At 47.0% G+C, this 25,635-nt stretch overlaps 1 protein-coding gene and 1 long non-coding RNA gene across 2 annotated transcripts in view; one reads left to right on the plus strand and one right to left on the minus strand.

Annotated features, from left to right (window-relative positions):
• Impbeta11 (importin beta11) overlaps positions 1-25,635 on the plus strand; it is an 80,850-nt gene that overhangs the window by 53,190 nt on the left and 2,025 nt on the right. Inside the window, exons 20-24 of the mRNA XM_075893763.1 lie at positions 2,032-2,112; positions 8,822-8,917; positions 9,342-9,455; positions 11,931-12,052; positions 25,023-25,115. Of these exons, the coding sequence (XP_075749878.1) occupies positions 2,032-2,112; positions 8,822-8,917; positions 9,342-9,455; positions 11,931-12,052; positions 25,023-25,115 (506 nt within the window). The remainder of the gene's footprint in view (positions 1-2,031; positions 2,113-8,821; positions 8,918-9,341; positions 9,456-11,930; positions 12,053-25,022; positions 25,116-25,635) is intronic.
• LOC142814653 (uncharacterized) overlaps positions 2,162-25,635 on the minus strand; it is a 41,743-nt gene continuing 18,269 nt past the window's right edge. The window contains exon 2 of the long non-coding RNA XR_012895012.1: positions 2,162-2,313. This is a non-coding gene — a long non-coding RNA (uncharacterized LOC142814653). The remainder of the gene's footprint in view (positions 2,314-25,635) is intronic.

Raw genomic sequence — 25,635 nt, forward strand, 5'->3', positions numbered from 1 at the left:
AAGTTGCTTCCAATTTTGCTTTGAAGCAAACTATTGACATTCACAAGTGTCTAGTTCCAATTCTTGAAAATGTTGCGTAAGGTAATTGGGTCAAGACAAAATGTGCTGATTTTTTTATGATATATACTGCCAAAATTATTTGATTAGAAATTGTTTGATGATTTTGCTATAATTACTTTCAAACTTCGAACTTACCATCTATCCATTCCTAAAAAATACATATTAAAATCTGTGTCATCATACTAATGTACTGGCATTGGTGTTCTGGAGTACAATTTGCGACGAATCGTATTGTTTTTGTTTTTATTGAATTGAATTAAAGCGGGATGCCACAATCGGAACGGTAATTTTAGTCAAGATCATCAATCTTTAATTTTTTTTTTCAGGATATTCGAACTTTCCTTTTTCTCATGGGGAAATATTCTAATGAACTACATGGCAGTAATCGAGAAAAGTCACTTTTTCAATGTGTTGTCGAAAATCGCGAAACATCGATCTTGAGGAGGTGCCGCCGTATTTCTCCAACAAAAAATAAAACCAGATAAAGCGAGCAAGAAAAAGCAAAATTGGCATCTCGATTGGTTGCAATAGTCACATGGGCGCTCATGGTGCACCCCTATTGATTCTCTGACATTTGAATGGCTCTAAAATTTTGAATGGAAAAAGATTAGACCACAACTTAGGTACTCTCCAGGATCATGCTGCATGCGGTGGGCTGCTAAAAAAGGATGCACTGCGCGTCAGAAAGTCAACCAAAGTTCACAAAATTGCTCCGAAGAAGTGAAAAACTGAATTAAAATCAAAAGAAAATGCATCTACAGAGACAAAGGACTATATCCCAGGCAGGTTTTAGGTGCTCAAAGTTAAAAATTGACCAGTTTCATGAAATAAAACTTCGAGCTTCATTTTCTCAGCTTCCATTGTTGGGCAGTTGCTGTCAGTCATCCCAGTTATAACTGATGAATCTAGAATCATTCAGTTTTTTGCACTTAGATCCTGAAACATTGGTAAGTGCCGCAACACTATTCATTTTTCTCTGCATGTTATAAAAAATTTTATAATTGTATTTTTGCAAAAGACGTTGATAATAAAATATGATTAGGAGAGTTCATAATTTTTTTGGTGCTAGTTTAGACCTTAAGAAATTTATGAATAGCATTAAGGCGCACAGTGGACCTTGCTGAAGCAAGTATGCTACCCAAATTATGTCTAACAAATTAATTAGAGGGTGAATGTAAAAATCTATTAAATGTCATAACTCAAAAACTATAAGACCTATTTCTAAACTGATTAAAATAATGATATCAGCCTAACAAGTCCCATTAGCATGCTAAATTTTATCAATTTGTTCCAATAAATATCAGGCAGTTTTAATTACCACATCCCCCCTTAATTAAGTCTATGTCCAAGTTGAATATTTGAGGGGTAGTGGGAGCAAAAGTTGCACTTAAGCCACTTGACTAGCTCCCACGACCTCGTAAAAAAAAAAACTATCATTGCAAAATTATACAGAGAGCTTTAAGGGGTCACATTACACTGAGACAAGAGTGTTTCTATTTGGTGTGTCTTCAGCGGTGGTTGCGATTAATCTGAAAAGCATTACTAAAGCCTTCAAAGAGGGGCCTTTTTTGCCCTTGGTAGCAGAATGTGCAGTGCACGTGCTCAGAGACTGGGCACGCAAACACGGACATGAGAGAGAAGTCAAGGTACCACAAGCACTGTAGTTGTAGTTGCGTGAATTACTGTTGCAACTGTGGTCAGCCTATGTAGAATGTAGGACTGGGCATGTTGGCAAGTATTACCCTGGTTACAATCCTTAGCATCACAACAACCAAGAGCAGACAGAGCACGAGTAGCACTCTCTATCCTCTCTTCTGCCCTGCTGGGTTGTTGTGCTGCTAAGAATCGTAATCATTCTATTTAGTCTCTTTACTATCTGTATCACATCACATTGTAATGGGCACACACTGTTTTAACTTACTAAGCGAGTGTGTTTTCTCTTCTTTTATATTGAACTTTCTTTATTTTCAGACTTACGGCGACCGACTGCTGAAGGCAACCACAGACCTCGTATGTGATCTGAACCGTGAAGGCATGTTGTTTATCATGAGGGTGAGTTTGGCCATTTTTACTTTGTTTTTTATAAATGGATTGGAAAAGCTTGCCACACGCCAGTTAATTTTTTATTTGTCAAACTCCTGTATACAGTAAATATGGGTTATTAACTCTGCAAACATTGAGACCTTTTAAGCCTTTCACCAATGGAGAAAAAGCAGCTTGTGGCGTTTCCTCCAGGTACAGTACAGTCCACTGCTGAAGGAAACACTACAATTAGCAACTTTCATATTGCTGGCCGCCTAGCAGCATGTGGACAACGAAACAATGTTAATACATGGCACTAGTGTGACAAAAATAGTCAGAACTGTCATTCACCGGTAGTCTTATGCAAATCTAAGTCATTAATCTTCTGAAACAGAGTGAAATCTGAACATGCGGTGCACGCAAGTGCACGGCATGTTCGGCATGTTCAGAAGGCTTTAACAGCAGTCCTGTCTACATTTGGACTTAGTGAATGCCGAAATGTGTTATAGTAACATTATTCTCACGTTGACCCCCAGAAAATGAGTCAAGCTCCCGATGTGGTCAAAACTCACCTGCAATTCGAAACTGTAGCATGCCCCATCTATATATTGTAGCGGCAGCATTCAATTTGAGGCACTTTGAGTGTCTTGTATGACTTCACCAAGAGATTTCTTCCGAGTTTTGCTATTTTGTGTCAGTGATTTTTCATTTCATGTTATTCATATTGTCACGGGGTCGTGACGAGGTCGAAGACAGGAGACTTCGTGGTGGGATTTAACTGTTTATTTGGGCGAACCTGTGCCCGGTAAACGGAAAGCCCAATTACAGCAGCAGTCTTGCATAGATAGCAGTCTCGGACTGATAGCGGCGAACGGAGCGTTGGCCTTCGATCAACAACTGACAAGCGGCGAAGCGCGTCGGCATTTATACTCTTGCCGTCGAATGTCCTAGCGTTATCGCTGGCAGTGGCGTAGGTTCCAGAACAATCTGTACCGTTCGCACAGTGGGCGTGATCTTATCGAAATGATCTACTACAGTCCGGAACCTTCTCGAAAACTGCAGGCGCGGTTTGCGCTGAGAATCGTGTGGTGTTTTGGGACGATAACAAAAGCTTGGGAAATGGAACGTGGCATTGCCCTCCTCTGAAAAAAATGCTTTAACTAAAGATGCAGGTACAATAATAATGCAAGAAAGTACAACGAATAAATTACGATACAACAATAATACAAAAAAAAAACACTGTTTCAGTTTGTTAACGCGCATGAAACGGCTTGAGGCGCGCGACGTGGACGACTTCAGGTCGCGATCGGCGCCGTTGAGAGTTCGTGATGCCGTCGGGGACAACCTCGTAATCAAGTGGGCCGAGGCGTCGAACCACCCTGTACGGTCCGAAGTACCGTCGCAGAAGCTTTTCACTTAGTCCACGTCGGCGTATCGGCGTCCACACCCAAACACGTTCACCGGGCTGGTATTCCACGAAGCATCGTCGAAGGTTGTAACGGTGGCTGTCAGTCGTCTGTTGATTCTTGATACGGAGACGCGTAAGTTGTCGGGCTTCTTCGGCACGTTGAAGGTACTCGCTCACATCGAGGTTTTCTTCGTCGTTGACGTTGGGTAACATGGCATCGAGCGTCGTTGCCGGGCTCCTTCCGTAGACCAATTTGTATGGAGATATCTGCGTCGTCTCTTGCACCGCCGTGTTGTATGCGAAGGTCACATACGGAAGAATGGCGTCCCACGTCTTGTGTTCGACATCGACGTACATTGACAGCATGTCGGTGATCGTCTTGTTAAGCCGCTCGGTGAGGGCGTTGGTCTGTGGGTGGTACGCTGTCGTCCGGCAGTGGTTTGTTTGGCTGTATGCCAAGATTGCTTGAGGTAAGTCGGCAGTGAATGCCGTTCCTCTGTCGGTGATAAGGACCTCCGGGGCGCCGTTATGTAGGACGATATTTTTGACAAAGAACTTAGCTACCTCGGATGCACTGCCTTTTGGCAGGGCTTTTGTCTCGGCGTAGCGGGTGAGGTAGTCGGTAGCTACCACGATCCACTTGTTTCCGAAAGCCGACGTCGGGAACGGCCCCATTAGGTCCATACCAATCTGCTGGAAAGGTCGGCAAGGTGGATCAATTGGCTGCAGAAGTCCCGCTGGCCTTGTCGGCGGTGTCTTGCGTCGCTAACAGTCCCTGCATGTCCTCACATAACGAGTGACGTCGGTGGTAAGATGTAACCAGTAGTATCTTTCTTGTATCCTCGCGAGCGTGCGAGAAACACCGAGGTGCCCTGCTGTCGGATCGTCGTGCAGGGCCAGCAGGAGTTCTGGTCGCAGAGCTGAAGGCACCACAAGGAGGTACTTAGCTCGAAGCGGTGAAAAGTTTTTCTTTTGTAGAAGACCATTTCGTAGAAAGAACGACGCAAGTGCGCGTTTGAATACCTTCGGGACTTCGGCGGTCTTGCCTTCGAGGTATTCTATTAGGGCCTTAAGTTCCGGGTCGGCCCGCTGTCGTTCAGCGAAGTCGTCCGTAGTTATCGTTCCCAAGAAGTAGTCGTCATCCAGGTCGTCGGGTAGCGGTTGGTCGACAGGCGCACGAGAGAGACAGTCGGCGTCGGAGTGTTTTTTGCCGGACGACTTGTAAATGACAGTAATGTCATATTCTTGAAGTCTCAGGCTCCATCATGCGAGGCGACTTGAAGGGTCCTTCAAGGTGGCTAGCCAACACAAGGCGAGGTGGTCGCTCACAACTTTGAAGGGCCTGCCGTAGAGGTAGGGGCAAAATTTCGACGTAGCCCAGATGATGGCAAGGCACTCCTTTTCTGTTGTGGAATAATTTGCTTCTGCTTTGGATAGCGATCGGCTGGCGTAACTAATAACCCTTTCAAGTCCGACAGCCCTCTGCACAAGAACGGCGCCAAGACCTACGCTGCTAGCGTCAGTATGTATTTCTGTCTCGGCGAATTTGTCGAAATGGGCAAGTAACGGAGGCGTCTGGAGGCGATGTTTAAGCTCTTGGAAAGCGTGTTCCTATGGCGTTTCCCACTTGAACTCCACGTCGGCCTTGGTAAGGTTAGTGAGAGGATCGGCGATGCGGGCGAAGGTTTTCACGAACCGCCTATAATAGGCGCACAGGCCCAGAAATCGGCGCACGGCTTTCTTGTCAGTGGGCGGCAGGAAGTCGGCGATGGCGGCTGTTTTCTGTGGATCGGGACGAACTCCAGACTTGCTGATAACGTGCCCCAGAAACAAGAGCTCCTCATACGCAAATCTGCACTTTTCTGGCTTCAGTGTGAGTCCGGAAGTCTTGATGGCTTGAAGTACAGCTTCAAGGCGCCGAAGATGCTCGTCGAAACTTGAGGAAAACACGACGACGTCGTCCAAGTACACAAGGCAAGTGTGCCACTTCAATCCTTCCAGTACTGTATCCATAACGCGTTGAAAAGTTGCAGGCGCTGAGCAAAGGCCGAAGGGCATCACCTTAAACTCGAAGAGGCCATCCGGTGTTATAAACGCCGTCTTCTCTCGGTCTCTTTCGTCGACTTCGATTTCCCAATAGCCAGTCTTGAGGTCCATTGACGAAAAGTACTTGGCGTTATGGAGCCGATCAAGTGCGTCGTCTATTCGTGGGAGAGGATACACGTCCTTTCTTGTGATTTTGTTCAGGCGGCGATAATCGACGCAGAAACGTAGGGTCCCATCCTTCTTCTTCACTAACACCACGGGGGATACCCATGGACTCTTGGACGGCTGGATAATGTCATCCCGCAGCATTTCATCAACTTGTCTCTTCATGGCCTCACGTTCTCGCGTCGAAACCCTGTACGGACTCTGACGGAGTGGTCTGGCATTTTCTTCGGTTATGATGCGATGTTTCATGATTGGGGTCTGCCGAATTTTCGATGACGACGAAAAGCAATCTTCATATTGCAGGAGCAGGGCCTTGAGATTTTCTTGCTTATCGTTCGGAAGTCTGGGATTGACGTCGAAAGCTATGGGAGGGGCTTGGTTCCTCTGAGCAGGTTCCGCAGAATCGGCGAGGGCGAAAGCACTGGTGGCTTCGACAATTTCTTTGATGTATGGGACCGTTGTTCCTTTGTTCACATGTTTGTGTTCATTGCTGAAATTCGTGAGCATAACCGTTGCTTTGCCTCCCCGCAGCTCTGCAATTCCTCTTGCGACGCAAATATTTCGGGTGACCAACAAATGCTGACTGCCTTCAACGACGCCTTTCAAATACAGGTGATTTAGGAGCGCCGACTGAAATAATTAGGCTTGAGGGCGGTGGAATGGTGACTTGTTCTTCCAGCACATTCAAGGCATGGTGTCCTGACGGCGTGCGCGGTGGTAGTGCTTCTTCTGTGGACAACGTTATCGACTTTGTTTTTAGGTTGATGACAGCACCATGGAGGCATAAGAAGTCCATGCCAAGGATGACATCTCTCGAGCAACGCTGTAGGACTACGAAGTCTGTAGGATAAATACAGCCGTTAATGGTGACTCTAGCTGTGCAGATTCCTGCAGGCGTTACGAGATGACCTCCGGCTGTGCGGATTTCAGGGCCTTTCCAAGCTGTCCTAACTTTCTTTAACTTCGCGGCGAACGACCCACTGATGACAGAATAGTCGGCTCCAGTATCGACGAGAGTGGTCACACTGTGGCCGTCAATAAGAACGTCGAGGTCGCTAGTTCGCCGTCTCGCATTACAGTTAGGGCGTGGCGTCGGGTCACGGCTGCGTCGGCTTGTTCCGCTGCTTCCATGTTGCGTCGTCAGGCCACCTTCGGTAAGTGAGCTTTCGCCGTCAGGGCTTTGCCTGGTTGGCGTTGTGTTCGGAAAGCTCCGTCGCGGCGGCGGCGTCGTCGGAGGATCTTCGGTAGTTCGTCGCACAGCAACCGCACCTCCACCGGTTGCTGCCCTTAGTTTCCCGGATACGGGCTAGGAGACCGGCCCCGCGTTGGGCCAGAGTACTGCCGGTGGTGCGGTGACGTGCGGCGGCTGGGCGACGGCGAACGCGAAGGGCTTCGTGGTGTCCACCGAGTTCCTGTCAGGTAGTTGGCGATGTCACGTGGTCGTTCTCCTGGCTGTGGACGCGGTGCATTGACGGCGAAGCCACGCAGTCCCATCTGTCGGTACTGGCAATGGCGGTATGTGTGTCCGGCCTCGCCGCAGTGGTAACAGAGCGGGCGATGGTCAGAGGTGCGCCAGACGTCAGTCTTCCTCGGTGCACTGCGCTGGGCCGCTGGCGAACAGTATGACGTCGGTGGGGGTGGTGGCGGCGGCGGCGTCTGTCGACGGAAGTTCGATGGGGCGGCGTTTTGGCATGGACGGGGAGGAGCGTTGTGGCGCAGTGCAGCGGCGTAGCTCATAGTTTCCGGCTCGGGCAGCGGTGCGGGGGGAATCTGAAGCGATTGCCGAACTTCTTCTCGCACAATGTCGGCGATTGAATCCACTTGAGGCTGCGCCGAAGGCAACAGCTTGCGCAGCTCTTCCCGCAGGATCGCTCGGATCGTTTCACGCAAGCCAGTGGTTCCGAGCGCTTGAATGTCGGCGTAGCTTGTAGACGAGAAGCTGCAGTTATATTGCCGCGTGCGCATCTCGAGCGTCTTCTCTATTGTAGATGCTTCTGAAATGAATTCGGCGACCGTCTTAGGTGGGTTTCTGATCAGCCCGGCGAAGAGTTCCTGCTTTACTCCTCGCATAAGTAGAAGCGCCTTCTTCTCCAGTCAGCGTGGCGGAAGAGTTTAATCATATCTTCCGTGAATATCGCTACGTTTTCATTTGGCATCTGCATACGGGTTTCGAGGAGAGCTGCGGCCTTCTCCTTGCGCACCACACTTGCGAAAGTGGCGAGGAACCTGGTGCGAAAGGCGTCCCACGTTGTGAGGCTTCGCTCTTGATTTTCGAACCAGGTCCGAGCAGCATCTTCCAAGGCGAAATACACATGCCGTAGCTTGTCTTCGTCTGTCCAGTCATTGAAGGCGGCAACGCGGTCGAACCTTTCGATCCAGCTTTCTGCGTCTTCCAGTGGCGAAACGCGGAAAGTTGGCGGCTCTTTGGGTTGCCGGAGCAGGAGTGGTGCAGGTAGAACAGGCGTTGACATGGTCGCCGTGGTCGACGTCAACGTCTTGGTTTTCCGAGCCTTGTCCAGTAAATGCCCGTACTCCGGTGGCAGACCTTGTTGCCTGCGGCTAACTTGCTGCTTGTTGCTGGCGTCGGTGTCTTCACGGCGTGGGCTGGGTTCACGGCTTGACGGAGGCGTCCGGTACATGGAAGAAACAGCACCTCCACCACATGTCACGGGGTCGTGACGAGGCCGAAGACAGGAGACTTTGTGGTGGGATTTAACTGTTTATTTGGGCGAACCTGTGCCCGGTAAACGGAAAGTTCAATTACAGCAGCAGTCTTGCACAGATAGCAGTCTCGGACTGATAGCGGCGAACGAAGCGTCGGCCTTCGATCAACAACTGACAAGCGGCGAAGCGCGTCGGCATTTATACTCTTGCCGTCGAATGTTCTATCGTTATCGCTGGCGGTGGCGTAGGTTCCAGAACAATCTGTACCGTTCGCACAGTGGGCGTGATCTTATCGAAATGATCTACTACAGTCCGGAACCTTCTCGAAAACTGCAGGCGCGGCTTGCGCTGAAAATCGTGTGGTGTTTTGGGACGATAACAAAAACTTGGGAAATGGAACGTGGAACCAAAAAGCTGCGCACTGCATTTCAAATCTAAATTTTTTTTTTCTCTCAGATGGTCGAGCTCGTAATCCGGGTCTTCCCAGAACAGGGCCCACAGCTTTTCTACCCTCTTCTGGTTCATGCATTGGAGGAGTGTCTGGAAGGGGAGGTGAGCATTTGCTTTTAACGTCAGTGTTATCAAGAATGTGGAGAAGTGCAGTTCTTCTCAACAAAAGTGCCATTCTTTGTACCGTTCTTTTAGTTGCTGAATGTATTGCTTCTATCATTTGTTTCCACAGTTAATTTTGTGCATTTGTATATGGATCTTGGTTGATCCTGTGTTTGCCTGATTACGTATATATGTTTAAATTTATATATTACTAGTTAACATCTGAACAACCTTGCAATGAAATTGTCATGCACATTCAACTTGTTTCATCTTCCTGTTCTAAAAAAAAAACATAGGAGGCGGAATGGAGGAGCATTACTTTATTTCAATTTATTTCTTATTTTAATTTTCCAGTGTCGCTCCTTGTTTGCTGCTCACTCTTTTTATGCCCGCTTATGTTGTCCTTGGCTCTTCTCTTTTTCAGAAGGCTTCCATGCTGACGTCAGTCTGCCTGTCCATCATTTCTCGTGTCATCTTACATTGCAAGTCCTGCTTTACCAAGCTTCTTCAAGAAGAGGCACAGGGCAAGGGTTGTGATGTAAGTTCCTGCTGCAGAACCTTCCATTATTTTGTACTAGCCTACATTTAGTTTCTGAGGCACATACTTTTTAACCTTTTGAGAGTCGATATATTTATTTATTTTTTTCAAATCGCATCTCAAAACTGTGTATTTTATTTTATTGCAGAGTATAATTCTGCAGATGATCTTATTTTGAAAAAAGATTTTTAATTCTCTTGGTCGAGTGTAAATGATAACATGTAAAATATGATACCTTTAAAAATTTACTTTGGTTAAAGCATATAACCTGTATTTTAAACTTAAACTGTATTTTAAGCTTTTAAACTTAAAAAAAAAATGATGAATTGATGTGAGGGCAATATGTCAATTTAACATTGAAGTGGAGCTTTGCGGCAGTTGCAATTTTTCCTGTTTTAATGGCTTAGCTCCACCCCTTTACTATAGTGAAACCACTTTTACAAGGTGTTGCATCCGAAATATTATACGTTTAAGTGCTTTTACAGCTTCGCACCTCTTGCCCCGCTGCGGTGGTCTAGTGGCTAAGGTACTCGGCTGCTGACCCGCACGTCGCGGGTTCGAATCCCGGCTGCGGCGGCTGCATTTTCGATGGAGGTGGAAATGATGTAGGCACGTGTGCTCAGATTTGGGTGCACGTTAAAGAACCCCAGGTGGTCAAAATTTCCGGAGCCCTCCACTACGGCGTCTCTCATAATCATATGGTGGTTTTGGGACGTTAAACCCCACATATCAATCAGCTTCGCACCTCTTCACTGCAGTGAAACCACCATTACAGTGAGTTACATGCAAACTAAAATTTATTTCGTTCATTTCTTATACTTTGAAATTTTAAACCATTTAAATTAAACTCGAAGTGAATTCAAATGCTACAGTATTATTCGACCGAATATTCAAACTTTTGCACAACCCTAGTGTTGATGTAGTAGACATTTGTTTATTGCTTTCTTGATACTTTCGATAAATTGGCATTCGGTTAATTTGGAAACTTTTTCCAGTGGCATGAAATCTATATTAACCAAGCTCCTACTGTAGAATCTCTCACTACTTCATGACTTCATGGCTTCTCATAGCAACCCAAACAGATGCTTTTCTTGCTCGTCACCTACAATTGCTGGTGTGCAGTTGTATACCTCACTGTTGCAATACAGGTACCGTATTTACTCGATTCTACCGCGCCCTGGATTGTAACGCGCACCCCATTTCCACGACAAAAAAAAAATAAGACATCAATTGCAACGCGCACCCATTTTTCTCGCTGGCCCGCTTGATCACACCACTCGAAAAAATGACTTTTTTCGGGAGCGTCTTCCATTTAAATATGAGGTACGAGGGAAGCTTGTGCCCATCTGACTTGTAACAGAGCATTGCCATCACTGTAGTTTTACCGTGGACAGATGTCAGCACGCGAACTTGCTTCACCCACTTCTTCTCGACGGTTGTGGTGCCAGGCATGTCGAAGTAAAGAGGCGTCTGATCGGCATTTCCGATTTGCCCAAGCAGGTGGCCGTTGTCGTGCCGCAAGTTTAGGACGAACCCCTGAAAACTGTGAAGCTTTTCATCGTCCTCCTCCGCAAAACTTTCCGCATATGCCTGTTCACCTTCGGAGGGAAAAACCTTTCCTCCTCATCATAAAGTTAGTTAGCCAGCACCTGCTCGCTTTAAACTGGCTCCGCATTAGCCCTTTTTCTAAGGCTAACTGCATAGCCCACACTTGGAGCAGTTCTGTCGTCACGGGCCGCTGTGCCGCTCGCTGCTCAAGCACATACTCGCCGAGCAGCTCTTCAATTTGCGGAAACCGACCCTACTGTGGTCCACTGAAACCTTTGCGTGAATCTTTGCTGTCGACAATCTTCTGCTTTTGTTTCCGCCATTCCTGCACGCACGTTTTGGGAACTCCGAACGACCGCAATGCGGCCCGATTTCCGTCCGTTTCGGCACACGCGATAACTTTTCTTTTAAAAGCGGCATCATGGTGCACTCGAGTTTTTGGAGTCCGCCCTTCCTTGCCATCGATGCTAATGCACTACAAGATGACGAACACCTCAGAACACGTACGAAGTGCTGCACATGGGAGACACATAGGCAGAAATGGCCGACGCTCCACGCCGACGCACGTAGCGGGCGGCCATTTCGGAAATGCCAATGGCAATAGAATGACCATATTGATTTTTTTTTTCGTACTCGATTTTAACGTGCATGCGATTTATGAACTCGCTTAACCGGAAAAAAGGTGCGCGTTATATTCGAGTAATTACGGTACTCTGACAACGTAGTTATGCCTTTTATCCAGTTGATGCACTGAGCGATGACCTAACATGAATATATAGGTACTTGAAAAAAAATTGGCAGTAGTAGCAAAGGTATTTTTCAATGTGTGTTTTGCATTTATTTAGTTGATGGGTATGCGCAGATGTTATGTGAAAATATAAGTAGTCATTTTCAGATTACAGTTTCACAAAGATTCCTTATGTGCAGGCGGAGGAAGTCTTTGGGAACCTGCTGGACAAGTGGATCGAAAAGATGCCTCTTGTTAACCCAGTTGAGAGGGAGAAGCTTCTGGCCCTTACGCTCACTTCCATACTCACATCTAATTCTAAGTAAGTGCACAGTTACATTTTATTATATTTTATGTTATCTTTTCATGAGGGGGGGGGGGGCAGTCACTTGCCCCCTGTACATACGTTAATACGCCAGGCGCACAGGCAAGCTATAGTCCAACAAATCCATTCAGGTGTAAATAATACTAAGAGTACCACTAGTGAATCCTGAAACTCCTTGAACAAGCTTTTGTTATTGATTTACTAACAGCTACAAACTAAGTTTACTAACATTGCACATGAAAAGCTGAACTTATCTTCGAATATAGTCTAAATGCAGCTTTTATGACTCAGTGGCGCGTGGCTTCCTCCAAGCTTAGGATGTGGTTCGTTTCCTTTATTGCTTTTCTATATATGTAGATACCTGTGCCGCATAACCTCGTTACAACAGATCTGCTTAAAGAAACTTTCGGATACAACATACCGATTGGCGTTGTTATGCCAACCACCCAATTCGTTCCATTGATTGAGCTTTGTTTACTGTGGATTCTGGTACAACGGACATTTGGGTTTAAGGGGAGACGCGGGTCGAAAAGTCGCGTTTTTTTTCCAAATTTCACCTTTTCTGTTTTTTGTTGCTTTATCATCTTTATACATTATATTTTGACATCTGAAAATATCACAGCGAAATAAGCATCAGAAGTCAGTGAAAAACGCGTCTGAGTGAGCGGCAGTGACGCGCGGCATCACGAAATTTACACAAAACGGGCTGCTGTTCGCGTGCTCGCGGGGCCGCGAAGAGAGCTGTCCGCCATATTGCGGCCGCTGGCTCGTGTAGAGTTGTCCTTACTCTCCACGATCCCGGTTCTTGAAGTCTCGTACGTTCACGAAAAATCTAAAAAAAAAGCAACAAAAACAGTCTTTTCCCGCCGTTTCAAACCGCGCGCCACTAACGCAGGGCCGCCATTGGCTGACAGCACCCGTGTTTTCTTGCCGTAGTTCGCTTCACTGTTTTCCGGAGTTATTTTTCGCTGTTTTCGTGCGATGGCAAGCCCGAAAAAGGCCGTTGCCGACCATCGGAAATACAGAAGTAAGAACAAGTTCAGAGGGAAGCGGCGGAGGACGTACAAGAAAGCCACCGCCAACGAAAATGTCCGCGACGGGCCAGCGGCCGGTAGGCCTAACATCGACCACGGCAACGTCGACCATGGCAACTGCGACGACGAGATCAACGCTGCAGTGAATTTTGTGAATGCATCGCAGAAAAAGATCGCGTTATTCGAAAACGACGTCAGGCCGAATGCCGATCGTGCCGAAAGCGTAGTGCTGTGCGAGTTGGGTGCATTGACGGCCGTCGTCGCAGGCGCGGCATGCCCCGTTTGTCACGAGAGTAAACTCGCAGTTCGGGCACCGAATAAAAAGCGGAAAGGCCTTTCGGCGTTTCTGGAGCTACACTGCGAGAATGCGGAGTGCTCGGAGAGCATCCTTTCGTCCGCGTACTCGTCGAAGCGGGTCGCGTCAGATGGCGGCCGCGGTGCAAGCAGAAGCTACGACAGCGGGAGTTCGCGTGACGCCTTTGCCGTGAACCTGAAAGTGGTGCTTGCAGCGCGTGCCGTCGGTATCGGGCATGAGCAACTTTCACGATTTTGTGCAGTAGTTGGATTGCCAAACCCTATGCACCATAAGACCTTCCATGCTATCGGCAAAAAGATTCACAGTGCGGCAGTGAAGGCTGTCTGTGAAAACATGCAAAGGGCACGCAGCGTCACCAAAGAGGTGGCTGGTAACAGTGACGTGCCAGTCATGTTTGACGGCACATGGCAAAAAAGAGGCCACAAAAGCCACAATGGTGTGGGAACTGTAGTGTCCTTGGACACTGGTTTGTGCCTGGACTATGAAGTGCTTTCCAACTTCTGCCTGGCGTGCAGTTTGCATAACGACATGGGAGGCGATGAAGAAACATGGCAGGCGTTTCATCATCCCGTTTGTGAGAAGAATTGCGACTGTTCTTCGCATGCCATGGAGGCCGAAGCTGCAGTGCGCATTTGGCAGAGGACTGTGGACTATGAGACACCCCTGCGGTTCACCATCTTCCTAAGCGATGGAGACAGCAAGGCCTACAACGGGGTCTGTGATGCCAACGTGTACCCTGACACTCCAATTGAAAAAGAGGAGTGCACCAACCACGTGGCGAAACGTCTGGGCACCGGCCTGCGGAAGCTGCCAACGCCACTTCCACGAGGGGAGAAGCTGAAGGAGACCACCATCCAGAAGCTTCAAACTTACTTTCAGGTGGCCATTGTGAACAATCGGGGAAATGTCCACAAGATGTACACTGCCATATGGGCCTCATGTTTGCACTCGTGCTCAACAGACGGTGCTGGAAGTCACAAGTTCTGTCCTGCAGGCCCAGACTCGTGGTGCAAGCACCGACGTGCTGAGGCGCAGGGCCAGCCTGCACCGTGCCACACCCCCCTCCTGACCAAGGCCCAGGGTTTGGCAGTCCTCCCAATCTACAAGCGTCTCACAGATGCGAAGCTGCTTGCCCGGTGCCTCCACGGCAAGACACAGAACGCGGCCGAGTCCCTGAACAGCAAAATATGGCTGCTGTGTCCAAAGACCCGGTTTGCTTCCCGGACTGCTGTGGAAACAGCCACAGCCATTGCAGTCCTGTGGTTCAACCGGGGCCACGCGAGCTTTGAAAAGGTGCTGGAAGAGCTTGGGGTGCTTCCTTCGGAGGCCCTGGTTACCCTCAGCGACCGCCGAGACAGCATGCGCATGCACAAGATGAATGTGCGTCAGACCGCTGAGGCGAGGGCACACCGTCGCAGTGCAGCCAAGAGGGCCCGGGTGGAAGAGTCCTGCCGCACCAGCCGGGAAGGGAAAACCTACGGTGCTGGAGAGTTTTAGACAACTGATATTCCCTCTGGACATGTGTGTATGTGTTCAGCACAAGTTTCGTGCTACTGCGTTTTTCATTTTTGTAAATACAGACTTTCAAACTTTCAAACGCGTTTTTCTCATTTCGCAATTTTGGCCAATTTGCATTTTTTGCGGGAAGTGTTTCGGGCACTTAGAATGGTCATACGACGACGAAATTTGGCACACACATTGAGGAGAGTGCGTAGGGTGCCGATATCTACTTGAATCAGCACAACCTATCAGCTGTAAATATCTATTAATAAATTTAATGGTGGTCGAGTGGAAAAAAAAGGGTACTTTGCTACACAGATGTTTTTTTCATAGTTTCAAAGTTGGAGCACAATTTCTAGCTAGATATCGGCACTCTATGGCTAATAGGGAGCAAAAGGAGCCATTGAACAACTCTCTGCATGAACATTTAGTATGCGCGAAAGTTCCCGGAAAACTTATCAAGTTTCACCATTACTTGAAACACAACTCCCAAACTATTGCACTTATGTAAAAACTGATTACAGATTTGGAATCAGGAGGAAAAACTGCATCAGTGGTCCAATTTCTGAAGCTCTAAGTTGAATAACAAAAAAAAAGTGCTTTCGAGGAGCGTCTCCCCTTAAGGGGAGACGCTACTCGAAAACACTTTTTCTTTAGTTTTCAAGTTAGGGTTTCCAAAATTTAGCCACAGAGATATTTTTTCTCGTAGATTCCAAAACTGTTACCAGATTTTGTGTGGCCTCATTACTTTTAAAGTTATTATACATGCAATAGCAAAACAAAGGGATTTTTAATCTCGCTTTTTCGACATCAAAACTTTTGTGTAGATGTTTGTGTAATAGCTTATTATGCTTGTCATGAACTACTGTGTGCATTTAAGAGGTTAAAATTACGAGAAAAAAAAGCTGTTACTACGAAAAATGGACAGATCTGCCAAACTTCTTTTTTTCAGGGTTCCTTGTATCATTTCTTGGTATGTTTTTATTGATAATGGCTATGCATGATAAATCAGAATAGATAACGGCACTCTACACACCTTGAAGAATGTGTGTGCCAAGTTTCATCGCAATAGGACAATTTTAAGGGGATGAAACTATGTGAGTGAAATGTGACCGTGGCCAAAAATTTCAAAATGAGAAAAACACGTTTGAAAGTTTGAAACATGTTTACTAATTAGGGCGCACTTGCAAACACTCAAAAGTGTGTCTAATGCACAGGCAGTATGTCCAGGAGCTGGCCACGGTGACGAGAATTCACCCGCACTGTATGTAACTCCTTCGGGGTCCTTCCGAGCGGAGTCCTGTAGGCGAGCTCTCTTGGCCGATGTGCAGCGGTGAGCCCTCGCCTCAGCAGTCTGTTGGGCATTCATCTTCTGAATGCGCCTCTTGTCGCTGTAGTCCCCCAGGGTGGTCAAGTTTGCTGGTGGTAGAACACCAAGCTCCTCCAGGACCACCTTGAAGCTTGCATGGCCCCGGTTATATCAGAGCACAGCAATGGCTGTGGCAGTCTCCACAGCACTTCGGGAAGCAAACTTTGTTTTTGGGCGCAGCAGCCACACCTTGCTGTTGAGAGACTCAGCAGCGTTCTGAGTTTTCCCTCGAAGGCATCGGGCCAGCAGCTTCTCGTCAGAAAGGCGCTTGTATATGGGCAGCAGTGCCCGGCCCTGTGCCTTTGTCAGAAGTGGTGTATGCTGTGGTGCAGGCTCGCCCGTTGCTTCAGCACGCTTGTGCTTGGACCACCATTCTTGGCCTGGTGTGCAGAAGTTGTGGCTGCCAGCACCATCAGTGGAGCAAGAGTGAAAGTAGGACGCCCATGTGGCAGTGTACATGTCCCGTAGGTTGCCTCTATTGCCCGTGATGGCGATCTGATAATATGTCTGCAGCTTTTCAATGGTGGCAGGCTTGAGCTTCTCATCTCTGGGCAGTGGTGTCGGCAATTTGCGTATGCCAGTGCCTAGGCGCTTCGCAACATGATTAGTGCAGTCCTCCTTGCAGATGGCACCTGCACCGTACACCTTGGCATCACAAACTCCGTTATATGCTTTGCTGTCGCCATCACTAAGAAATGTTGCGAAGCGAAGTGGAGTCTCATACAGCAAAGTGCGCTCCCATATCCGTAGTGCTGCTTCAGCTTCCATGCCATGAGCGGAGCTGTCGGTGTTCTTCTCACAGACAGGTCTGTGGTAGGCCTGCCAGATTTCCTCTTCAGAGCCCATGTCGTTGTGTAGACTGCAAGCGTGGCAGTAATTCGACAGCACTTCGAAATCTAAGCACAGGCCGGTGTCCAAGGAGATAGCCGCCCCGACTTCGTTGTGGCTTTTATGGCCCCGTTTCTGCCAAGTTCCATCATACATTACGGCCACGTCACTACTATCAACCACCTGCTTTGTTACGGCTCTTGCCTGGTTCAAATTTTCGGTCACGGCCCTCATAGCAGCATCGTGAACCTTCTTGCTGATTGCCTGGAAGGTTTTGTGGTGCATGGGCTTCGCTAGTCCAACAGTCGCACAAAACCGCGAAAGCTGGTCATGTCCGATGCCTATGGCACGCGAGGCTACAACAGCTTTCACATTAGCCGCGAAGCTATCGCGCGAGCTGCCGTTGCCGTAGTGCCCCACCTCTGCGCAGTCGTCAGATTCTGCGGCGGCTTCGCCGGAAGCAACACGCCTCGACGTATGTGTCGAAGACAGAACACCAGACGCGCACTCACTGTTCTCACACCGCAACTCGAGACAGGACGACAGTCCTTTGCGTTGTTCTGCCACCTCGCGAACAACAAGTTTGTGTTCACGGCAAGACGGGCACTCCGCTCTGCCCACAAGTGCCGTCATCGCATCGATGTCGCACAGCACTGCTGATGATACGCCATCATGCGCATGCCTTTGGTTCTTCTCAAAAAACTCCAGTTTTTTTTGTGAGGCGCTGACGAAGTTTGCGGCAGCGTCGAGGCCGCCGGCGAAGTCACTGTCGCGATAGTTGCCGACGCTGGGGTTAGGCTTAGACCTCTCTGGGCTGTTCACCTTTGCCGCAGTCTGACGACGCACTTTACGACGTTTTCCCACATACTTGTTTATTGTCCGGTACTTTTTCACCTTGTACACCTGCTTTCTGGCTGGATTCATCGCGTAACTAATTGAACAAATCCTTGCGAAGTTCAGCTTGCGATGCAGAGCGGGGCCGAAGGGACAAGCGGGCACTGCGCTAGCCAATGGCGCGCTCGCTACGGCACCACGTGACGCGCCACGCGATTCAAACGGCACGCAGAGGCATTCATAAAAGGATTTTTTATAGTATTTTTTTCTTTCCGGATGAGACTTTTCGAGCCTGTGTTCGAGAGAGCATGGACAACTCTAACCGCCTCAGTGATTACAAATGGCGCACGGTGCCGCTGCCTCGAGATACCGGGGCCGGCAAAACATCGATTTCGGCAGATTTCAGCGATTTTCTAGGTCTCCGGGGCTTACTTGAGCGCATTTTTTAGTAACTTCTGACACGAATTACCGATTGAAATTTATTTCTGGTAAACATGAATGTTTAAAGAATCTAATACGACTGAAAACAAAAAAGTGAAAATTTCCGGAAAAAACGCGATTTTTCGACCCGCGTCTCCCCTTAATTGACTAAAATATTAGGCCAGCAAGGCGCTCAGGACACCTTTACAGCTGACTTTTCTATTGCGAACGTCCCAAATTCAATAACTTCCGACTGGCATACATTTGGAATGGGAACGGCGCATTGCGGATATCGACGTACCGATTCAATGACAAAGGCCGCTTGTTTGTGGTCAATTAAATGTCAGTTATGCCTAACCAAGGCGACGAAAAAATCGGCGCGCAGCGTGCTTCATTGCGTTCTGTGGCGCTGACGCTCGAAATTGCTAACCGCTGCTCCGAGCGGTCACTGCTTATCGAGCTAGACCAGGGTGTCCTCCGCCGATGCGTAATATGCCCATTCGGGATTTGGAGGAGCCGGCGGGCCATATAATTCGTTGCTTTCAACGAAGAACATTACGGCCTCATCACTTTCGCATGTCCGCCTACGTGATGGTCTTGCCTGCAAAGTTCATAGTGAAGTTAGGCCCAGCCACGACTTCGAGCAGAAGTCTCAGTTGCGATGTGCGTGGCCGCAGTGCCCGATGTTTCAAAGTACGTCATGCTTGATTGCGAGTATAAAGAGTTGTCCCGCAGTGGTTTTCGTCCCAATGTTCGAGTGCTGATAAGCATCAGGTGCAATGAGGCATTAGAGGGAGTTCGAGAGGGGTGTCTGCGATGTTCGCGACAGTTCAGTGCGCTATCGTAATCTGATAACTGAACTTAAGTTTGCAGGGGCCCCAGCTACATCGCGTTCCGCGAACACAGAACAGGTGCGAGAACGTCGCTAAGTAGCGCAATTTTCGAATATTGCGCCTTTTTGGAGCTATAATTTTTTTGAAAAACACTTTTTCTGTTCTTTCTGTAACTTCCTCAATAATTTTCGCAACCTGGGCAGGTGCTAAACTTTTTTGGAGCACTTCTGCTTGTTTTTCAGTGACGCTATTTTGGAATTGGATTAAGGGGGGGGGGCACAAAAACTAAGAGTTATTTTCAAAAAATCAATTTTTTTATGCCCCTGCTGAGAGTACATTAATTTATGACTAGTAATTGTCTCTGGTTATAGCATACCCATTTACTGTTTACATGAAAATCTGTTACAGTACTTGGATTTCGCACACTCCTTCTACAACAGACTGAATTTCTTTTCACTATGGAGATCTGCTGTAAAGAGGTTATACTGTACATATACGGGGCATGACGGCAGTGACCAATGTCAACGTCAAAAACCATCCAAGAGCACCCATATTATTGCTATCGCAATGAAATATGCCATGACTGACTAAAAGCGAATCAGCGACTTGAGATCATCGCTCCTGAGAATGTAGCGGGGTTCTTCGGTTCCGTGCACTGTACCGCATATCAAAGGGACCCCGCTAGTTAAAACTCCTGTTAATTTGAACAGGTATTCTCTTCCTCTGGAGTTTGAAATAATGAACTTGACTGTATTCTTGTTGCCGTATGACTCAATGGTTAAAGGAGTATGTAGTCATGAAGCTTGATTTGTAATCATCACACGGCGTGGAATACTGTCTAAAATGGCTCTCATTCTAATATCGTGTTTGCTCGCATCTAAACCGCCCCTGCATATAACCTGCACCGCTAATGTTAGCTTCATGAAAGGAAGAAAAAAATATAAATATAACTCACATCACCACTTCTTGAGCACATTTTGCTATGTTTTGGTGCGACTTATATGTGAGAAGGTACAATACGTTACAGCTACAGAACGAGTAGCAGTGCATTCAGCTTCCTTTGGCGTATCTCATGCGGAAAAATTATTACCATTTTAATCTCCTCTGTGCTGTATTTAATAATCAGTCGAAATCTTTCTTGGATATTTTACTTATACCATTTTTTAAAAATAAGTTTTAAAGCAAACATCAGTGCCTTTATCTTTGACCCTAACCTTTTCTCTTGTCGTCTTACGTACACTGTGCTTAGCATATCTAACCAATAAATGTTTTGTGACACCTTTAGTTCACTTGTGAACAGCAGTGAAAATATTTCTTTTCTATAGCGCTTGGTCTGCACGAAAAGAAAGTGTTGCCTTATGTAAAGCATGTAAAGCATTAAAACTAGTGCATGCAGTTTAGAGAAACCATTCCTTCCGGTAGAAGTAAAGGACTTTAAAAAGGCAGATGACACTTCCATCATAGATTTTCTCGAGCTCCACTTTAATGATTTCGAGCCAGCATCACATGTTGAATCTGTGGAGCAATTGTGGCAGAGATTTAAGGCCAACGTCGTAACTTGCGTTGATCGATTTGTCCCTACTCGTATTAAGAAAACACTCAAACGAAATCCCTGGATAACAGGCAGCATTATACATATGAAACGGCAAATTAAGAGATTAAGGAAAAGTAAAAAAAGAGCGACGGAAGTTGCAGCTATAAAAATCAAGTTGAAAGAAGCCCTTGTGAATTCCAAAAATAAGTTTTGGCCTATCGCTTATGAACTTCCTGAAAAGTTCGCCATCCAAATTCTGGCGTTAGATCAGTGACAGAGAGGAAAGAATTGAGCAGATCGAACATGAGGGTTCTATCCTGACAAAAGTTGAAGACTTAGCAGATACTTTTAATCGCTTCTTTCAGTCTGTTTTCACAATAGACCAGGGCGATAAGATAGGGGCATCCATTAGTAACAATGCAACAACCGCAATGGAACCTGTCATTATCAACCGCGAGGGTGTTTTTCAGTTACTGCTTGAGCTAGATGCGGAGGAAGGAAGTGGTCCGGATAACCTACCAACAGAGTTTCTCAAGAGATACGCAGAATGGGTCTAGTTTTATTTAGAAATAATATTTGTGAAATCGGTTGAGACGCGCTCACTTCCACAAGACTGGCACAATGCAGTTGTAATTTCGATTTTTAAAAATGGTAACTGCTCGTTAGTAAACAATTACCGGCCCGTATCTTTGACGTCGGTTTGCTGTAAAGTTCTGGAACATGTATTAGCAAAACATATTCTTAGTTTTATTGATTCTAACCAGTTACTTTGCGCAAGCCTACATGGGTTTCAGCATGGTCTTTCTACTGTGACACAATTACCTGAAACGCTCCATGATTTCAATAAAAACAGCGATGCCCTTCTGCAGACTGATGTAATTTGTGCCAATTTCAGGAAAGCCTTTGATAAGGTCTCTCATCGTAAATTATTTAAGCTTGAAAGATCAGGAATAAGTGAAGAAGTATTAAAATAGATAGAGGCCTATTTATCCGCGCATCAACAGGCTGTAAAAATTCGATCGGCCGGCGAGGCAGTCGGCCGATCGCCGCCATCTTGGGCTTGTTTTGAAGCTGATTCCTTTGTGCGCATTTTGCCACCCTTCAAAATGGCGTCGCTTAAACAGAACGGCTACCCTCGCCCCTTCTCCGGAGCCCCCTTCCGGGCCGCTGATTGGCCGGAGCACGCGCGCACCAGGCGAGCCTCCTGTTCCTCGCTTTCCATTGGCTGATGCGGCCAAAGTTGCCCGCGCTTTTTTTTTGTATATTGTTCGTCGGCCGCCGGTTTCCGTTCGCGCACGTTGTTCGTCTGCTTCCCGCACGTGCCTGCTTTTGCTACGCGACCGATGCACCGACTTTCCATCTTTTGCCGGCATGATTGGAGACGCTCATCTAAAGAAGAAGACGCGCCAAGCGTACGGCAAGAAACGGAGGTGCCCGTGGAACGCCCGCCAGAAGAAAGCAGCCGACAACGTGCAGCCGATTTGCCGCCGAACACGATTTGCCGCCGACAGCATGCCGCCGAAGCGGCACATTCCGACGACGGCCCGCAGCCGCGGCCGCTTGTGTCCGAAGCGGTGCACTCTCGTGCCTTGCAGCAGCACCTCATCGGATGGTGTCGTCGTCGGATCGTCATCTTGCACTTCCAGCAGCATCCTAGACCGCATTGACACGGCGTTTTATTCGGGGGACGAGTTTGCTGAGTGCGCGAGAAATTCAGCGGGCTTGAAAGCATCACTCGCATCGCAGTGCGCGACGAAACGTAAGTTCGAGTTACTAGATATTGATCTGGAAGATGGTGGCAAAGAAAACGGAACAGAATTTGTTATTGTTGATCTGGCGGCGATACGCTCGTTATTTGGACTTGTCGCGTGCCCAGAATGCGGTGAAAGAAGCGTCACTATTTCAAAGGCCAAGAAAGAGTACGGGCTCTGTTCGAAGCTCATAGTCACATGCGGCAGTTGTGACTTTCGCGAAGAGCGTTTTTCGTCCCTACGTATAGCCGGCGAGACCGACGCCAAAATAAGGCCGTTTGAAGTTAATATGCGTGCCATGAAGGCCATCAACAGTATCGGCAAGGGGGCAACGGCTCTGTCGGACTTCTTCGCCGGGATGAATATTTCGCATCGAGGGCTTCACCACAAGAGTTACCAAAGCCACATGAATATAATGAAAGAAGCAAGAAGCCTGCTGTGCGACTGCTGCCGAATGCAAAGCGGCGAGCGTTGCTCGCGTCAAGGTGCTCTATGCGGAGTTCGGCAATGCGCCCGGAAACGTCGACGTCATTTATGACGGCACCTGGCTTACGCGTGGACATAGCTCGCATATATGTGTTGGCTGCATTGTTGAGATGTACAGTGGCCTCGTGATAGACCATATCGTGCTATCGAACTTTTGCCTGGCTTGCACCACAGGACCCAAGGAAGGAGAAGCAGGACATTCTGCCTGGCTCATTCAGCATGCCCCTCTGTGCCAGAAGAATGTTGATTGTAATGCTGGCCAGATGGAAGTGGAGGCAGCACTATGCTTGTTTGAGCGGTCACTTGAAAAGCACAAGCTTCGTTATATGACAATGCTGTCGGACGGCAACAGCAGGACATTCCATGCACTCACAGAAAAAGAGGTGTACGGCTTCACAAAGGTGGCCAAAAAGGACTGCATAAATCATGTACACAAGCGTATGGGAGCTGCCTCACGTACCCTTGTAGAAAAAAACAAGCTCAAGGTGGCTCACTTGGTGGAAAGGGCAGACATACGCAAGAAAAGATAAAGAAGATCAGCTCATACTATGGCTACGCATTGAGCAGCCACAGGAACGATGTTCCAGGTATGCAGAAGGCTGTTGTAGCAACTTTGAACCACATGTCTTCAACTGACGAGGCACCAAAGCATGACCTTTGCCCTGAAGGCCCTGAATCCTGGTGCAAATTTCAGAGAGCTCTTGCGAAAAATGAGAAGCCGCCACCACACAAGGACAGCCTGCCTGATTTCGTAACTGAGGCATTGGAGCCTGTGTTTAGGTGGCTGAGCGACAATGCCCTCTTGGAAAAGTGCAGCGATGGGATCGCCCAGAACCCAAGTGAGAGCCTGCATGCTATAATTTGGCAGCAGGCCCCCAAAACTCAGCATGCATCCTTGCGGAGCATTGAAAGGGCAGTTGCCGAAGCCATCAGCCGCTTCAACCAAGGCACAACCAAGAGCAACGTGGAAATTGCCGAGAAGCTGGGCTACAGCGCTGGCAATAACTTGGTGCGTCGCAGCCTTGAGAAGGACAAGGGCAGGCTGCAAAAATCGCGAAGGGAGCATCTCGACAGCAGTTCAATAAAGCAAAGACTTTCAAAGCATCACAAGCCAGCAGGGGACTCTGCTTACAGCCCTGGTCTGCTGTAAACAGTCATGATGGCAAATAGTGAGAATTTTCGCAAAAATAAATATTCTTGGTTTTAGACCTAAACATTGTGTAAATCTATTGTCTATCCAAGGACAACCTTATTACATGATTTTTTTTGTGTTCCTTTCACTTGCAAGGCACTGGAACGACCACAAAGTAAAAAAAATAATAATTCTCATGCTGAGTCAATGACTATTTTATAGTTCTAGAACAAGCTGTGAGCAGTATTCTGGGTGGGTACAGTGAAATTTAGGATGGCCATTTATCCTATAATATAGAGCTACAGAATGATGTCATTAATATCACTGTAGCTTCACTTTAGCAAAAGTTAAAGTTGCTAGAAACTTCAAACGAGTTTTTCTCAGTTTGATGTTTTTACACATTGCACTCGGCCTTACGGGGGTTTTTCCTATGTTAAACTTGAGTGAATGCGACAAAGTTGGTATCATTTTATTCGTCTTGACATGATCTAGGGGGTGATGCTATTTCTATGTCTCTAGCATCACTTCAAAAATTACCAATGAAGATTTTAGTGAGAGAAATTTATTGTAATATAGTGACCATGAGTGTTCGTCCATTTTCTTGCTTATAAAATGCCTTCAAATGGATAAAAATAGCATCACCCCCAACAGCAAGTCTCCAGCATTGGGATTATGCATTCACTTTTTGGATATAGCAACAATAAATTGCCAAGATGTCCCATAAGAAGTATGCAATTCATTAAGATTCAGACCTTTATATTTTCTAAACCACATGAAATATTAAGAAGCAAATTAGAGATTTGAAACCAGCAGGAAAAACTAGCTTAGGTAGTGAAGTTTGGTTAAGATTGAGCAAAAAATTTAAAAAAAGTTTAGAACCCACGTCCCCCCTTAACGGTGCACCTTTTTCTTGTGCCTTTGCTTGTCCAGTGCCGTGTACGAACGGATATGTGGAATTCTTCTGGCCATTGTGGAAGTGTTGAATGATGTCACGAAATCCGACAATTTGGGAGCACAAGTGGAGTGAGTATGCACTTGTGTTCACCACTGCTGAAATGTTTGCAAGATGAAGTCATAGCACCACGCAATAACTGTTTTTTGATGGCAGAGTTCGACTTAGTAGTGAACAAAAAAAAAAAAAGACACGAGCAATTTGTATCAAATTTTTGTTTATTCAGTACTTTATATATATGAACAAATGGTGTACATAGTTGTCCACCTTTCCTTTTTATGTCTTTCATTGTTTCTTTGGTGTTAAATACAGAAAGCTACATTAAGAACAGGGGCTGCATTTTCTAAACGTGTCCGGTTGTTGCACAGTTTTGTTCAGTAGAGAGTAACAGCAGAACTGCATTTCTCTGAAGCATATTAAGAAGTAAAAAGTGTTTCAAATAAACTCAGAGCCATTTTCCGCTATTATTCATTCCTTCTTAATTGATTTGCAATTTTAAGTATAATCATGCAGACCAGCAATCAGCTCAGTATTTTTACCTTAGAGCTTCTGATGGGTCATGTTCTTATTTTGCCTTTTTTTTTTCTTTCC

The sequence above is a fragment of the Rhipicephalus microplus genome, chromosome 1, assembly GCF_043290135.1.
Source record: "Rhipicephalus microplus isolate Deutch F79 chromosome 1, USDA_Rmic, whole genome shotgun sequence".
Taxonomy (NCBI): domain Eukaryota; kingdom Metazoa; phylum Arthropoda; class Arachnida; order Ixodida; family Ixodidae; genus Rhipicephalus; species Rhipicephalus microplus.